The following is a 17,652-nucleotide window of genomic DNA, read 5'->3' as shown; positions in this document are numbered from 1 at the left end:
GCAGAGGCAGAGTCAAGGAAAGAGGCATGAAAGTCGGGCTGAGCCAGTGCAAAGTTGTGGCATTGAGATGCGGAGGAAAAGTTGGACCAGATTGGCACTGACGGCGGTGGAAGTAGCGCCTAAGTGCGGACTTTTTGTGCAAACGTGGAGCCCTGTGTTTTGTGTTTCCACCCTACTTGTGAAGTGAACCGTACAATCTCTGTCCTACATAACACCGACCTGTAGAACTGAAGTGCTCAGTAGTTTGTTTCTTTTAATTGTACTTTTTCACAGTGGATTTGAAGGTCAGGCATATCAGAATAATGACATTTATGATGGTATTTTACAGAATTTAAAAAAAAATAGTTTATTTTTGACTTGGAACGATTAACAGTTAACAATATGAATATATGTATGATGCAAAATGAATCCATTAATACAAATCATGCGTAAATAACTCATTATAACTTGATATTTATTGGCGGGTCGCAAGGAAATTGATTTGGGGGCTTCATGTGGTTCACAGGCGCTACACGGGCTAATGTGAAAACAAATAAGACAGAAGTGCAATTAACAGTAAAAATAGAGTGTTTTTGACTATTGACGTTAGTGGCAGCCATTTTAAAGTCATTTTGGGGTTTGTTTGGCTGCACCTTGAAGGGGCGTTACAGTTCAAAGTTCTGACTTTGTTTGTTTGCTGTGTGTCTGATTAATATCAGCATATGAATCAGAAAGCAAAAACATTATCAGTGATACATGGCTTTTTCCCGGCCATGCGTGACGATCATGAGCAGAAACAATGCTGGCAGATTCCAGCCCCTGCTGCCGACCACACCCAGACACAAACATTCAAATTAAAACACAGTAGTGACAGTAATGTCATGTCTGATGACGTCTCTTACATACTCGCTCACCTTTGTCACGCCCCTGTAGATACAGCTCTGAATTCTCACCTTAAATGATTTATTACGCCGAGGTTAAAGCTCAGAAATCTAATCTAATCTCTGCTACGCAGGTAACTCCCCATAATGTCCTTATAATGTTTTTAATTGTCTTTAATGGAATTGTTTTTAACTCTCAAGCACTCTGTGGTGTTCGTGATGAGCATTTGTTGACGGTGCTTAAATTTGACGGGCAAATAGACTCCGATGCCTTTAAGAGTAGAACTGAACCAGCAGGTTATGAAGCTCATTCTTTCTTTTTTTTTCTTTTTTATAAACACACAGTTTCAACAGCCGCTTCCAACATTTTTGTCATTTTCCCAGCTGAAGGAAACAAGGTTGATAGTAATGAGGTGTGAGTTCTTGTATTCACCACGTCTCTGTGTGTGTGTCATGGTGACTCACTCTGAAGGTTGATTAACGTCGACCTGTGGTTATTCTTAATTAGTTTGTTGCTTTAATAACATAGGAAGGAAGAGGGATTGTCTTTGGTGTAGAAAGATGCATCTGTTGTTACTTTTATTGAATAAATGAGCTCTAATCATGAGGAACAAAAACACTGAGTGGCTGAAACTAGTGATGATTTCACATGATTTAAATCAAATAGCATATTCATGTCAAAATCTAATATATTTAGGTGTGTGTTCCAAGTATCACTCATGTTGTGGGGACCTCGATCTCTTTACACAGTCACATCATGGGGACTTGTCTTCCTTTCTGTCTTTTTGGGGACATTTTGTCTGGTTCCCACAACTTTAATGGGCATTTTTTGGGGGTTAAGACCTGGTTTAAGAGTTAGAATTGGGTTCAAGAGTTAAAACCTCATCAGTTGTATTTCATGAGCCCTGAAATGAATAGAACTTGCAGATTATTGTAATTTATGTCGTTGTTACTTTCTTCTTTATTGCGTTAATATTGTTTTAAATGTTCTGATGTGATCTTGTGCTGCAGAGGTGCCGCTGGTCCTCTTCCTGTTCCTGCTCATCTCTCTGGTCTGGTTGTGGGCAGGACTGCACATGGGCTACAGGAGCCTGTGGATGCTCATTCTCTACGTCATCTTTAACTGCTTCCTGGTGAGTTCATCGACTTACATTTTTCAGGTTTTTAGAAAAGTGTTAATGTAGTTAAATGTAGTGTTAATTTATTTAGCAAACATCGCTGTTTACCACTTCACAAAAGTGATATTAGGTGTCGCTATATTATATTATGCAGAAAATCTGCTCTTTTTTTGTGATTTTTGCCACTTTATAAAAGTGGGTCCCCATATATAGAAAGATTTGTGAAACACTGATCGGGATACAGAATATAGAAACAAGTATAACATGTCAAGTCTTTGTTGCCATGACAATAAAGCTGATCATTTAACATTCAAAATTGTATATAAACCCAAAATGATCCCACAATTGTAGACATTTATCGTGAGTGTCTTCCTCCACTTCCTTCCTTTTGTCTTTCTGCAGTACCTGAAAATGAACGCGCTGATTTGCTTTGCAGTATATCGTCCTCCTTAACCTCTGTTGCCATTTCATGTGTTTTCCAACATTAATCTGAGTTGTTAATTTTGCTTGTGCAGAGAGTTCTCGTCCTTAGAAATATGCGTAACAAAGTGCTGCTGGCAGCTAAACTCTGCTGTGAACTCTGCACAAAAAGCCAGAGGGAAAACACAGGGACTTTACAGACGCTACGGGGCTTAATAACAATGATAAAATCGAGATGTGTTTATTTGGAGATTTATTCCTCGGTGGTGGAGGGCGGTCATTGTGTTTGCATTTTATGGGCTGCAATATTGGATGACTCTCTAGAAAACAAAATTGACTGGTGCTGATAGACTGCGCCGAGTCAGAGAGTGATGAAAGTCTGAAGACCTGCTCTGATGTGAGGCAGACGTGGGGAGAGAGACAGAGAGGCAGGGTGATGAGTGTGTCACAGATCACTCCTGCCTCTTACTGTCATCTCTCCCTCTCTCATCGCCTCCACTTTGCACTCTAAGTGTTCATTGTTTTTCTCTTCATTTTCTCTGTTTGCTCCTCTGTGAATTTGCGCTCACCTCGTTCAGACTCGGCGCCCCGAGCCGCCGCGGAGATAACGAGCAGGTTTTAATGAAGTTCCAGACGATTCAATCAGCAAGTAGGCTATCTCCTCGCACCTGGAGCACTGCGGATACATTCACACAGTTTTCTTAATAACAAACAACAGAGTTTGTAGAACGATCTCAACTGTTTCATCAGGTTTCTCTGGCCAAATGTGGAATGAACCCTAGAATTTTGTTCTGTAATGCTCAAATTCTCGATTATATAACTAATGACTGGATTATGTTTAGGTAAACTTGAAGAAACAAGGCCCATAGTGGTGTTTATCATATCACTGATCAACTTTTATGTCAGGATTGGCTGAATTTTTGTTAGATTTTTGTTTGGAAATGAAAATATTGATGTAGTTACTCACATTCACTCAACTCATCAACTCAACTGTCAACTGAAAAAAGCTCCTTCCACCATAGACTTTATACAAAAAAAAACAGAAAACAGAGATTAAAGCACAGCACAAATGAGTGGACACTAGTGTGATTGACAGCTGATGTTTGGGGGGGGGGGGCAAGTTGTTGTTTTAAAATCCAGATCCGAGTCTACTTTTCACCATTGTTGTTTCCCTTAGTAATATTTAAAAAAAAAAAAAAAAAAGGTCAAACACTTGCAGAGCAGAGAATCAGATTTCTATTTTTCACTGGCATGCACATAATCACATGATGTTCTTTGGTATGTTAGTAAAGTATGCTGATGGTTTCTGATAATCAACCGATACCAAGCTGAAACTCGTCTTCTGTGAGTCCACAGATCTTTCTGATCTGATGTACACTAGCTTCAGGCTTTGGTGCAATAGGTTCATTGTCTTTTTTTTGTTTACCGTACCAAGTGTTTACCATCTCTTCTGTCATCCTCTGAGAGACACTCTCTGTCTGTAAAAGGTGCCACGGCTGGTCATGTGTGGCATTCACATGCTAAAGACAACAGTGCTGCACCAAAGTAAACGCCTCGTGTTGGCACAGTGACTAATGAAGAGAGGTGATGTCAACGCCTACAGCTGATGTCACATGTTGCACTTGTTTGTGAGCTGCAGTGGAGTCTGTGCCACTCTTTGACATTAGGACATCCGTTTACAGAGTGGTCTAGTGTGTAAAGTTTAGGTGCATTACTTTCATGTATAATCACACGATTGTATGAATTGTTGTTTTTTCAAGTAAATCAGGGTCTTTAGTGCCCACTCAGTACCCAGATAAGGAAAATAATGTTTAAAATTCACAAACCTTGCTAGTTGTTTTTTTTATTATTTAAGAAAAGGTAAAAACATTCATGTCCACCTTCAACAAATAAACATACAGACACGCATATACACACACACACACACACAGTCAAACATGCAGCATTAGTCTCCCGCTGGCTGCATTTCCACTGAGGGAGAGAGAGAGAGAAAGAGAGGTCAAACATAACATTAAGCGACTTCACGTCAGCTTAATAGATGACCTGTCATTGCTTTCCCCGTCGACTCGGCCGTATCCTGGCGACTTTTCGCAGCTAAGTCTGTAAACCCAGACTAAACGCTCTTTTAGAGAAGAATTATGATGGCTCCTGCACGGCCACCTCAAACCTCAGACTAAAGCTCCAGCCTCTGGGGGTTCAGTCTGTGTCTGCAGAGGGATGGAGTCATCAGAATGGAACGGACAGGTAAAGAGCCCCAGAGCCAAAGCACATCAAAACACATTGATTAGCTGTAAACAAATGGGTCTGACCTACTTTTTTCTTTCTTTTTTTTCTTACAAAGCACTGCTGAATAAAACAGAAGGACTCTGCCTTGATGGAGATGCTGCTTCCATGTTCTAAGCATGGGTGCAAGCCAATCAGGTGTGAAGGAGAAGATAGTTTATTGTAGAACTTCCCTTAAGGACTGAATGAAAGTTTAATGAAAGTAAATGAGATTGAGGAGACTTGTATGTTCCTCTCACCTCAAAGAGACATTCATTTGCCACTCATTGCCTACTTCTTTATCGTCCACCTGAGTTGTCATGGTGACTATCCCAGCTGATATTGGGGCGAAAGGTGGGGTTAATATTCATAAAATGTACTTCATTAATTACTTACATGTCCAATTAATCACCAAACTGCATGTTTTTGGACTGTGGGAGGAAGCTGGTGAGGACCCATACACACATGAGAACATCAAACTCAAGTCGGGATTCAAACCACTGGCCTTCTCGTTGTGAGGCAACAATGCGAGCCACTGTCACTACCACGTGACTTTTCTTCTTTTTTTTAAAAAGTAATAATTTGTAATACAGATGAACAGCTAGAGTAGATTAGATTAAATGTTAAATTAAATGTGTATTATTTTACACATTATTTAGTCCTGTAGGACTGCAACGATTATCGATGAATCAGTTTGAGTGTTTATTTTTAAATCGGAATATTTTCTGGTTTCTTTTGCTCCATTTGACAAAGAAAATCATTAAAACTGAATCCTTTTAGTTTGTGGACAAATCAAGACGTTCGAGAACATCGTCCTTTTCAGGTTGGAACTGGTGAATTTTCGCGTAACGGGCTATTTGCACAATAACTCCTCCCTTAGGGATCAGATTTATTGTCGCTTGATAACCACAATGAAATGTAAACTTCATTTTATTTTTTTTTTATAGGCGGTTGCACTCAAAGTGGAACAGGTCCATCTACGGTGTTACATGACCACCTGTTTCTGGCAAATGTTTCCGTATGTAAACAAAGCTCATTTGTGTCTCGGGTCTTTATTTTTTATCTATTTTCCATTTCGCTACGTGCCTTGAGTTTGCGAGTTATTATGACACTGTAGGTTTCTGCTGCTGCTGGAGTTTATATGTGGTTCAGCAGTTGTTTTTGTTTTCCATCATGTTGTGAATTTTCCATTAGGAGAATTTTCCGTGTTTACCCCGGTGGTGGTGGTGGTGGTGGTGGTGTTGTTGTTGTTGATGTGGTTGTGTGGCTGACACCCCTCCCCACACCTGATTACTGAGCACCATTAACACACACAGATGCTACAGCTGTGCAAGACTTTGTGCTGCACAACAAAGATCTCTCTTTTGTTTGTAGAAAAGCAACTTTTAGTCTCCATCAGGTCAGTAGATTTGATTCTATATCAGAAAATTAGACTTATGTACTCCGGCTATTGTCCCTCTGCTCTGAATCCTTTGTTTTTTATTGTACTACATTGTTATTAATGGTCCAAATTTAACCCTGAAATAAAATACAGTAATCAAAAATAACCAAATCACCACTGCCACTCCACATTATCCCTAACCCTATACCATAAAACTCTACTTTATCTTATCTATATATCCTCAGCAGAATGGTGGGCCAAGATCTGGATCCAGTCCCAGACACTGTACTATCCAGACCTGGACCTATGATTGATAAATTATTGATAAATTACGGTGGCTTTTCGTAGTTTTTCTTTTGCTGTTTTTCTAGCAGCAAATTCACACATTTAGATTTGCTGTAACTCACAAGAAAACAGGGAGAAAACACCAAGAAGTCAGAGAAGTTTTATTTTCTATTCTCACATGCTCATTTTAAAATGTGTATCTCTGGTGGTTTATTAATAATTGATGCTTTTACCAAGCCGCATGTGCCTTTTTGTTAGGCATTATCTTCTACTGTATGTTTTTCTGGAGATCAAACTGTTGCAGGTTTTCGTCCAGGACATGACTCCACTCGTGCTTTCACGTTTAAATCTTCTAATTACCTCCCAGCAAACTGCCCCTGGCTGCTAAAGCTAAAGAGCTGTGAGCTGTGTGCAGTAACCCAAAGGCACTGTGGGGCGTAATAATAAATAAAGTCATATCAGAAGCAACAAAAAATCATCAGAAGTGATGTGCTGCAGCTTTAATGAGCGCAGAAAATCACATGTTCACAGTGTGTTCCCCCAGTTATGACTGTAGGGGGCATCATCAATTATCTGTCGACAACAAAGAATAAAACTGTCCCCAAAAGCAACGTTAATGTTCTCACCAGTCCCTACAGTGATGGAAATATCTACTTTTTTGTTGTTTGATTGCATTTGTTTTATCCGTTTACATCCATACGCTTTGTAAGCTATTCCTCCTCTTTTTTGATTAGATTTTATTCCACTTTATTCTCAGTTGTGTCCCCCGTTCTTCCCGCTCTCCTCCGGCCTCTGCTTCCCTTCCATAAAGACGTGGCCTCTCCAGTGATCAGGGAACACTTATGTCACAGGCCTGTGGTTGTAAAACCTGCTCCTCTGGCTGCACCGCCTGCAATAATCACCCACAACACCATTGTGATGAATAGAAAAATACACTCCCAGACGGGAAAACACACACACACACACACCTGTCTGCTTTTGTTCACTGTTCCATGTGATCACAAAGCTAAAAGTTCAGTTTTTTTATTTAGATAAAGAAAAATACAAACAAAGAGCCGTAAAAAAAAAAGTACAATCTGTCATTAATCTGACATCAAACACTGCACATTCATGTGGAGGATTTGCAGAAGTGGAACTGTTTCTGAACTGACATGGACACCAGACCATAAAACACAGCTAATGACCTGTGAAGTCTTCCTTCTTCCATTTTACGGTATATGTTTGCACACTTTTTTTTTTTTACTTCCCCTTTTTATGTGTCCGAAAATTCCACGTTTACAATAAACCCATAAAGATGCAGTTTCCACTTGTCTTGCTCTTACTGCTGTAACGTCAGTCTGTACATGTTTGCTGTTGTTTGTTAATGGACTGATCTCAGGCTTTTTATACCACGTAGAAAATATTGAGCTCCATTATCACCAACGTTAAAATACAGTGCTGATTTATTCCCACTCCCACTTACTCTCATCAGCCTCCTCTTCCTCACATATACTTCACACGTTCACATGCACAGTTTAATCCAGCTAAGGCCGTAGTCTGACTAAGACAGGCAATCGGACAACTTGCCGAGGCCGGGCATAAATGCGGAGAAGAAAATCAGTTTATTGGTCGTGTACATCTGACTGTATCTCTCTGTAAGCTTGCAGTTTCCTATTGATCCTTATGTCACAGGAAAACAAGCTGTGAGCAGTGAGATGGACCATGCTGTGGTTCTGCTGTACATGTTTATCGTAATGCAAATTAGATGGAGCCGCGTTGTCCGAAGAAAGACGCCACCGCCGCCGTATGATTTCCACCAACAGTACTGCTGTCCGGGTCAAAGACCGGGGAGGACATATTGGTGCATGCACAGTATACAAAGTGCGACTAAGTGTACACATGCAGGAGTAATCAGACTATGAACCACATCATCTAGATATGTACCATATGTCTGGATAGATTCAGATAAGGTTCCTCGAATTATTATTATATACACTTTTTGTTTCATTTTCCTCCCAAGTGCCAACAGAGGAAGCTCACGTACCACTGGCGGTAAACATACCACACTGTGAGAACCATGGCCATGGAGGTTTTTTGCGGTTAAGGACTTCCACTTGTTGAAACCGTAGCAGGAGTTACTCAATCTCCATTTCCCGTCCCTGGCACAGACGCAGATTCACACACGACTTCTGTGCCTCTTCTGCCTGTGCGTGTGCGTGTGTGTGTGTGTGTGCGTGCGTGCGTGCGTGCGTGTGTGTGTGTGCGTATGCGCGGCTGCCGTCATCGCCCGCTGATGAATGTTGTGAAATACTGAATGGCCCCATGGTATTTGACACTCTGGTGTTTTGGGGTAATTCACATCCCGGTGCTGTTGACCAGCAGGATTTTTCGTAACGACGAGGAAGTGGAGGTTGTAGAAATACCAGGGTGTCAACGATGTCATTGATGTCATGATGATGAAGTAATTCTCCACTAATCACGCAGGAAGCTGTGCTGGTAGTGATGATGAGGTGAAAACAAAGCATTTAACTTTATATGTTAAATCAATGCTTATGTTTCACACTAATGGAGTTATATTGTATACATTTGGTACCTGCTTGTTAAAACTGCAATGCAACCTCAAGAGTTTACAGAGAGTGGTCCAAAAACAGAGAAATATAGTATTTCTATGGTGAAAAGTGGTCAAAAGGAACAGCTAGAGTGGTTTGAAATGATAGAAAGGCAACAATGACTTGCAACAGTTGCTCCACTAACCACTCGTCACAACCAAGATCGCAGAAGATCATCTCGAAATGCACGACAGGTCAAACCTTGTAAGAGATGCAGCGACAGCAGCTGACGAGCAGACCAGGTGGTGCCGCTTTATCAGGTGACCTGTGTACCTAATAAAGTGGCAGGTGTATAATTAGTCAACACGTTACCATGAAGAATCAGAGACAAATGGAGCCAACAAAGTTACAGAGGTTTTATGTGATACAGAGGAAGTATGACTATGATTTCTTAATGCTGATTTTATCTTTTTTCTGTTCCCTCTTTCGACACAGGGTTTGTACGTGTTTGCGGTTTACTTCATCATGCACAACCAGCTGCTATGGCCGACCAAAGCCAGTTACACCGTGGAGATGAACGGCCACGACTCTCCTGACTCCTCGTACCAGGGAGGAGGACCCACAACTGTAGGGGGCGACATCAGCAAATCAACTCAGAATCTCATCAGCGCCATGGAGGAGGTACGACACACACACACACACACACACACACAGATGAGGGAACTATCACAGACAAAAGATCCATACATTGAATTATTTTTGCAACCACAGCTACATATTGACTTTCTATTTCAATGCGCTGCTTTGCTCAGCCCCTGCTAAAATGTTTACTTTACTTGCATTATTCTTTAATAATAAACCAACGACAGACCAAAAAATTGCTTTACACTGCATAACACGTTGAATTTTGAGCCTTCTATATATTTTTTTAATAAAATCCAGTATAAACTAAATAAATAAATAAATAAATAAATGCATGAAGCAGGCACCCGGAAAAAAAAAAACTTGACTTTAATTAACATTTCAATGAAAATAAATGACGTTGTCCGCAAGTTCCTGTGAACAAAAGTGTAGAAACCTTCAAAAATAAGTCAATCACTGGCTGAGTAATTGAATATTAACCCTTCTGTAACCGACAGGATTCGGCATGCGTGCTTCCTAGACCGTTTGTGATATCTAGACAATTCAAAATCTATGGACTCTATAATTCAAAAACTATGGACCCTATTGTCAGCTGAGATTGGTGCAGCACCCCCCTGCAACCCTCATGTGGAGGATAAAGTCGTAGAATATGGATGGAGGGATACCAGAAAGCAGAGAAATAGAGCTTTGCGCTCCTATACTTGTCATTACGGTAGCCCTCGGAACAACCGTCCAATCACAAGACGAGATTCACCAGTACGTCACACGTTTGTAACGTCAGCTTCTCAGTACCGTATTCGGAAACGGTTGAATAACTGCCAGATATCAAAAGTGAAAGTTGTCCTCATAAGAGGGGCAATGGTCCAATCTGCTGTGGCGCCCCCTAAAGGGAGCAACTGAACGAAGATGTCAAAAAAAAACAACCTGATTAATTAACCGGCTGCTTAATTTCGCTCTTCTTCGACGTGCTATTTTATGCTCTTTTTCTTTATTTGCCCGACAGTTTTTTTGGTGACAAAATGTAAAATCTAATATAAGCATTATCACAAACTTTTCTGCCGAGTCACTGCGGGGACTTAGAAGTGGTTTGAGCCAGCGGCAGCCACCACAGGTGCATTCACACGCAACTTCTCTGTGCAGCGACCGTCCTCATGTGTCCTCCAAGACCTCAGCATCTGGTGCTGATCCTGTTATCTTGCAGCGGCTTTTGAGTCTCGGCCAAAAGTGTTGAAACAGGGACCAGTTTGGGAGAAGAAAATCTCCTCTCTTTGCTTCACGTGTTCTACCTTCTCACTACTGTCAGGGTTTTTTTTTTTTTCCTCCCTTGTCCTCATTCCCATGGTCGTGTTTGCTCATTCCTGGTCTTGCCTCACACATTTCTCACGTCAGCCAAGTGTGACTGTGCAGAGAACATTACTGCTCACACACTCACACGTCTCACACTGCAATACTTAATTTTACTACTTTATCTGTTGAGGTTTATCCGTCTAATTCATTAGTGTGGCCCAGAATAATCATTTCTCTTCCCAAGAGAGAGTCTAGAGTGTTTGTTTCTGGTGTCTAGAGTTTTCATTTTTATGCTTAAACAACACCAATGTTTACTGGAAGTGACTTCTTGGAACATTTGTGTCCTGGAGGAAAATAATAATCAAACAAAATAAGACGGTTTTAATATGGACTCATGTACTGAACATCACCAACATTCTCTGGTATCTTTTATTTACTGACGTTCTCCATAATTTAGTGTTTCATGATTTAGTAATAGGGACAGACAGACACAGCCTCACACACCGCCCTCACTAACACCCACATTAACTCCTTAACTTGTGATTTTTCTCTCCAGCACATTGCATGCAAACACACACACACACGTAAACCACTTAGTAACTCATCAGCAGCTTCATTGGTAGAGAATTCCCTATAAGGACTGAGCTACAGAGAGGAAACCCAGTCCCCCCGGATTCTTTTTGTGATCGTTGATCTCCTTCTCTACACTCTGGAGTCACGTAATCTAGTTTAAGCCATGAGGGCACAATCTGAGATTTCAGTCAAGTAAAATGAAAGCACGGCACCAAGAGCAAAACAAGTGTATAGGTGTCATATTAAAGCTGTGGTGTGTAACTTTCCAGTGTAAACATTTACATTCCAGCTATTGTCAAATGACTTCACATGATGCTGATTAATCCTCAGCTCCACTCGACTCCTTCTGTGTTTTTTCAGTATAGATCTCATGTCACCCAGAGACATCCCTGCACTGCACACAGGAAGTGTGCTTTTTTTTACTTTGAAACAGATGGCGGCAGCAGCAAGACTGCTCTAGTAAAGCAAGACAGCTGCCAACGTGTTGTAGTATGACTGAAAACACCAAGAAGGACCCACAAAATCTTCTAGATGTGGGTTCTACTGCTAAAAAAATGACCTGGACACATAAGGCCCATTTATTCTCCATTTTCCCCCATTTTTATGTCCCAGACATTATCCTCGTCACTTCCTTACATACCTACGGGCATCTTTTGCATTCGGTAGTTATTTTGGGTTACTTCTCTATTTTATGGCTGCGGTGTTGAAAGTAGAAGACAGCTGCTGCTGTTCCTTCACCCCGCAGCTCCAAGATCGCTGAATCGCAGACTTCTTTAGAAATTAAAAGACAAGATAAAACTTTTATATTTATACATACAGTACATACATACATACATGCATGCATGCATACACATAGAGGCTTTGGGTGAAAACCTCTCATGTTTCTTGTAGTTCTGGCAGCATCGTTTCCATGTTGTTAGGTTGTTTCAGAGTGAAACCTTAAACCCACTACCCTCACTCTTACCCCATGAACCTGCTGTGACCCTGTGGGTTGGCCTTAACCCTGCGGGTTGCTGGGACAGCCTGCACTCTGCTTGACCCCAACTCTTCACAGACATCATTACACAGATCTCTGTCCCTGTGTGTGTGTGTGTGTGTGTGTGTGTGTGTGTGTGTGTGTGTGTCTGTGTTCACTCACCTTAAAAGTACTTCATAATAAATTTACTATCTTTACTTTTGCTGCTTCAAAAGGGAAAAGCAGTGACATAAACTATTCAAACAACTCAGGAATGATCTTCACATCCTGTTCCATCCCAGATCCATTCAGCTTATTGTGTTTTCAGTTCATTTCCGGGGATATTTGATGTTACTTCACAATAATAATGTATTTTTATTCTTCTCTCAGGTAAAACAACTTTTGGATACTGTTCCATATTAGTTCATTTTTCAACCAGATCTTTAAATGTGAGATTATGATGTTTCATTTTGGCTCTGTGTGTGTGTGTGTGTGTGTGTCAGATATCGGCAGACTGGGAGCGGGCGTCTCTGCGGCACAGTGGTCCACACGGTGGTGGTGGTGGCGGCGGCGTGTTCAAACCCAGTCCTGTGATGGGGACGTACAGCACAGACGCAGGCTTCATCAACACCAACCTGGTCACAACAGACGAGGAGTCGCAGGAGTTTGACGACCTTATATTTGCCTTAAAAACTGGTGAGAGTCGCACCAACACAACCTTAAACCGTGTTTCACTGTGTCATTTTGATGAGATAGTTTCACGTACGACAGAAAATACAAATACTGCAACTGATGTGCTGTATGTAGAGTTTACAGCTATTAAAAACGCACTAAAACACAGCTCTACATGATTAAATTACACAACACATTAAAATATAAATGTATATACATAACAACTACAAGCTAAACTACATTACACAATAACAATTGTCAAAATGATAAATATAAAACATAATCAGCACAATAAAGTATGATAAAACTTAACTGAACTAAAACTACACTTGATAGTAAACTAAAACACAACTTAGAAATCAAATAAACCTCATATACCTAAAATAATTAAAGGATACAACTCTATTTTTCTTTTAGCCAGCACTTATTTCTGATATTAATTTGATTTTGGTTGGCAATGCCGAAAGGATTAAAGCTTTTTTTAATCTATCTATTCTTCATCATCATCCATCTTAACAACTTTTAAACATTTATTTTCATCACAGGTCTCAAACTTACAGCCCCTACCACTTCATATCAAGTTAAAATGATACTCAAAACCTGGTCTTAATGAGTCACAACCTCATTTCTGAGGAGCTGGTTAAGTTTGGGGCTGAGATTTGAATTGTGGTCAGGTTAAGATTAGGCATTAACTGGTTATGGTTAACTGCAAATCAATGGAACTCAATGCTGTGTCCTCAGGAGAATAGCAGCATAAATCTGTGTGTGTGTCGAGAGAAAGTCATTGTGCTGCTGACCTTAAATCTCCCTGCTGCCAAGCAAACCATTCTTCCTCCACCGCCACATCAATGTTTAATGAGCTGAAGGCCCAGACTATTCACTGATTTATCATCAACACACACACACACACACAATGTAAACTCTGAAGCCACTGAAAGAGACTGAAATCTTTCGCCGGAGCCTAAATTGAAAATGTTGCACGACTCGTTAAGTTTTGTCGAGCGACAGCAATCAAAAACGTTCACACAACGGGGCAATAAATGGAGCTTAAAACGAGGGTCGTGAAGCTCTTTGTGAGACGAGATTAACTCGTATGTTCTTATTGATTGTGTGGTGTTGAGGTCAAGGTGTGTGGACGTGTGTGTGTGGTAATCTAATCCAGTGGTTCGACTCAAGTACCACCTATATTGAATATTGAGTTCTTAAAGTAACACCGTTATCACCAACGTTAAGTTTTACAGTGGCGTAAACAGGTCGAGCAAAGTCAGCTAAGGACTTTTCTCAGGAGGCACATTTATTCCCAATAATATTAAGAAAAGTCAGAGTTGATTGAAAAAAAAAAATAAAAAATGAATTCACAAATTAAAAGTCAGAATTGATTAAAAAAAAGGTCAGAATTCTCAGATTAAAAGTCAGAATTCTCAGATTAAAGTCAGAATTCTCAGATTCAAATTCAGAATTCTCAGGTTAAAAGTCAGAATTGATTATTAAAAGTCAGAATTGATATTAAAAGTCAGAATTCTCAGATTAAAAATCAGAATTCTCAGATTAAAAATCAGAATTCTCAGATTAAAAGTCGTAATTCTCAGATTCAAAATCAGAATTCTCAGGTTAAAAATCAGAATTGATTATTAAAAGTCAGAATTGATTATTAAAAGTAAGAATTCTCAAATTAAAAGTCAGAATTCTCTGATTTTCGGTTATTTTCTATGCACTCTGGTCAAAATTACCATCAGAGGAAGCGTGCCACAGTTTGAGAGCCATGGATCTAATCTAACAGTGAAAGCAGTGTCACCAAACAGCAAATAACCTCAGAGGTGCAGCGAAACAATAATTCAGTCGTGAAAACTCAGCGGAGTGGAGCGGTCGTTCAGAGTGTAGCGACAACGCAACTCAACGCAGATTTAATCAAGGCAGAGCGGTCGATGTTGCCTCGAGGAGACCTAACTGTCCGGTGGACATTTGATCTCTGCTGATAAACTTTTGTTATGATTTAAACCCTCGTGGGTTCATAAGATGCCAAAAATGACTGTAGGTTCATCCAATATTTTTATTACAGTTTTCAAAACAGAACAAAATGTTCTGTTCTCTCTCTCTCTCGCACAGCAGAGCGCAGATAAAGGACATTTCACTCAAAAAAAAGTACATCCCTTATGTGGTCATTCACTGGACCGTACAACACAAACATGACATTCATCCTCTGCTGTTCTTTACAACTCACATGGCTGTTCTCCCCTTTCACACTTTCCCTGCTGTGGTGAACTCTGACCTTTTCACACAGACTCCATAACCTGGTTTTTAATCTCCGCCCGGTCAGTAAGCAGTAAAGATAATAGCATCATCAGAATTACATAACCCTGTGATGGGGTCACTAAGTCGGCCTGTAATGACTGTCTTTACACTTCATTTGATAGTGAACCATTGACACACACACACGGTGGATCAGTGGTGCGCTGTGGGTCAACTCTGCAGTGAACAACTGAGGGCTGAACATTAACATGTTTTACTGTCATTGTGTACCCGTGTGTCTCGACGCTCCTGTGATTATTTCACCAGCTCTTGCTCCACTGATTTTCAAAGAAAACATCTTTGTCTCCAGTGTTTAGTCATTTTACTCTTAAAAGTTAATTATTACAGTACAAAAATGATTGCAGTTAAAAAGTAACAATCTTACATCACAGTACTTTACTGATAACAGGATTTTTATAGTCGAGAGCTAATTTAAAGATAATTACTTTACCATCATTGGAACAGGCTGAATACTTGAAGCTCCATTATCAATATCACACACTGTCCTGTAGATAACGAGGTCATAAATACAAAGCACACACAGCAAACTCATCTACAGTAAACTATAAAACAGAGTTTACAGTTAAAAATGTGTGGTTGTGCTTTAAAAATGTCCAAATCTATTGCTACTCTCTGCAAAACAAGTGATTTGTTAAACAAGACGTGTTTGCACAGACTGTTACTGTTCACTTATTGTGCTCAGACCTGGGGGAAATACCTACAAATCAAAATATAGAGCCTATAATTAAACTTCTGTTAGAAAAATGCTCTGAGAATCATTAATAAGTTTTGGTGCCTTGAACCAACAAATACAAAGGTCCTCTCTTCAAAATGTTGTGTGAGCAGAAGCCGTCCAGGCTTTAATCAAAAATCAAAATCATATTTTTTGTTACCAACAGGGGGTGCTTTTTTTAAAAAAAAAGTGTAGTATTTTCACATAATCCTCTTCTGGAGGGGAAATATAATTAATTATAAAGTTTGAAGTTTGGTTCAGATTGTTAGAAAGTTTGGTTCAGATTGGACATTCTATTGCAAAGTTATAACAGTTTTGTTTGGGTGTTTTCGCAAAAAATCCGACTCTGCATAGTTGCCATGGTAACACAGGTTAACACAGTTTATGATACGTCATGACATTCATCGGATATAATCTACAATGTGATTTTTTTATTTTTTTTTGTGATTTCACCAATTTTGAGTTGGATTATGATCATTCCCGTTAGAGCAGTGTTCGGCATTGTGAAACATATTTTCTGTTACCGTTTTAAAACTTAATAACATTGTACATTTTATTAGCGGCATATATTCGTTGCTCTGACTGAACCATGAGGCTTTTCATGTCTGTTTCAGGAACCGGCCTTAACGTCAGCGATAACGAGTCCATTCCTGGAAGCCACGACGGAGGGAGTGTCACCAACTCCCAGATCGTGGAGCTGCGACGAATTCCAATCGCAGACACTCATCTCTGACCTTTTCACCTCACACACACACACACATCCTGAAAGACAAAAAAAAAATTACTGTCCAGTATTTTTTATAATGTAAAAAGCTTTTGCACTAAAATCCACCCCCCTTTTTTAATTTTCATATAGATGTTTGATACTGTATGTTATTTTTACTGTACTGTTTTTATATATGTATGTACATGTATGTATAATCCTATACATAAATGTTTGACTAAATTAATTTTTTTCAAAAGTCCTTGATGGAGTTGTTTTGTGAATGTAGAGACTTTAGATGACGATAAAACCAGATGTGCCCCCTTTAGCACAAATCCTGCTGCTGGAGGATGGAGAATGTGTAACATTGTTAATAAATAATTTGCGATATATTTACGTATGGATGTGCTGATTGTATTTTTTACGGCTCGTGACGAGTCAGATTTGATCCAAGAGGGACAGAGGGAGGGTTTGTCTCTCGGACGGTTATGTAAGTGGAGTCAAAGGTCACGCGCTCACCAGAGCTGGTTTGAGTTTTTGATGACTTGGGTTTCACAACCTAGTGAAACCAGGAGATGCTGGACTGCTCTGGTGTCTGCACAGAGCAATAAATCAGTCTGAAGTCTTGAAGTGCTTTAAAAGTTCAATCAGTCGTGCTGAATCTGTTTTACGTCAGCTTGCGCCACATTTACGTTGGTCAGTCTTTTTTTTCTTTTAAAAAAAACACTGATGCATTTGTTTTTTTATCAGCTTCGGTTTAAATCGGTGGAAACACAAGACCTGATTCTTTGTCTGCTTCATTTTTGGTTTCAACACATTTCCAGAGGAACAATATGACGCACGTTGATCTTTTCTGGTTTGAAACCTGATGTGTTTTAAGCATGTGCAAAAGTGCGGCTTCTCGTTATTGCTACGGCTGTGGAATAACTACTAAAACAAAATCT

General features: G+C 39.9%; 1 protein-coding gene across 1 annotated transcript in view; it reads left to right on the top strand.

Moving 5' to 3' along the window:
• adgrv1 (adhesion G protein-coupled receptor V1) overlaps nt 1–17,104 on the top strand; it is a 136,379-nt gene extending 119,275 nt beyond the window's left edge. Inside the window, exons 92-95 of the mRNA XM_044025690.1 lie at nt 1,872–1,993; nt 9,350–9,535; nt 12,815–13,007; nt 16,620–17,104. Of these exons, the coding sequence (XP_043881625.1) occupies nt 1,872–1,993; nt 9,350–9,535; nt 12,815–13,007; nt 16,620–16,738 (620 nt within the window). The 3' untranslated portion in view covers nt 16,739–17,104. The remainder of the gene's footprint in view (nt 1–1,871; nt 1,994–9,349; nt 9,536–12,814; nt 13,008–16,619) is intronic.
• Nucleotides 17,105–17,652: the final 548 nt, after the last annotated feature.

This window comes from Solea senegalensis, linkage group LG5 (genome assembly GCF_019176455.1).
Source record: "Solea senegalensis isolate Sse05_10M linkage group LG5, IFAPA_SoseM_1, whole genome shotgun sequence".
In the NCBI taxonomy this organism is placed as follows: Eukaryota; Metazoa; Chordata; class Actinopteri; order Pleuronectiformes; family Soleidae; genus Solea; species Solea senegalensis.
The sequence above is the reverse complement of the archived record's forward strand: the minus strand, read 5'-3'. Positions and strand labels throughout refer to the sequence as shown.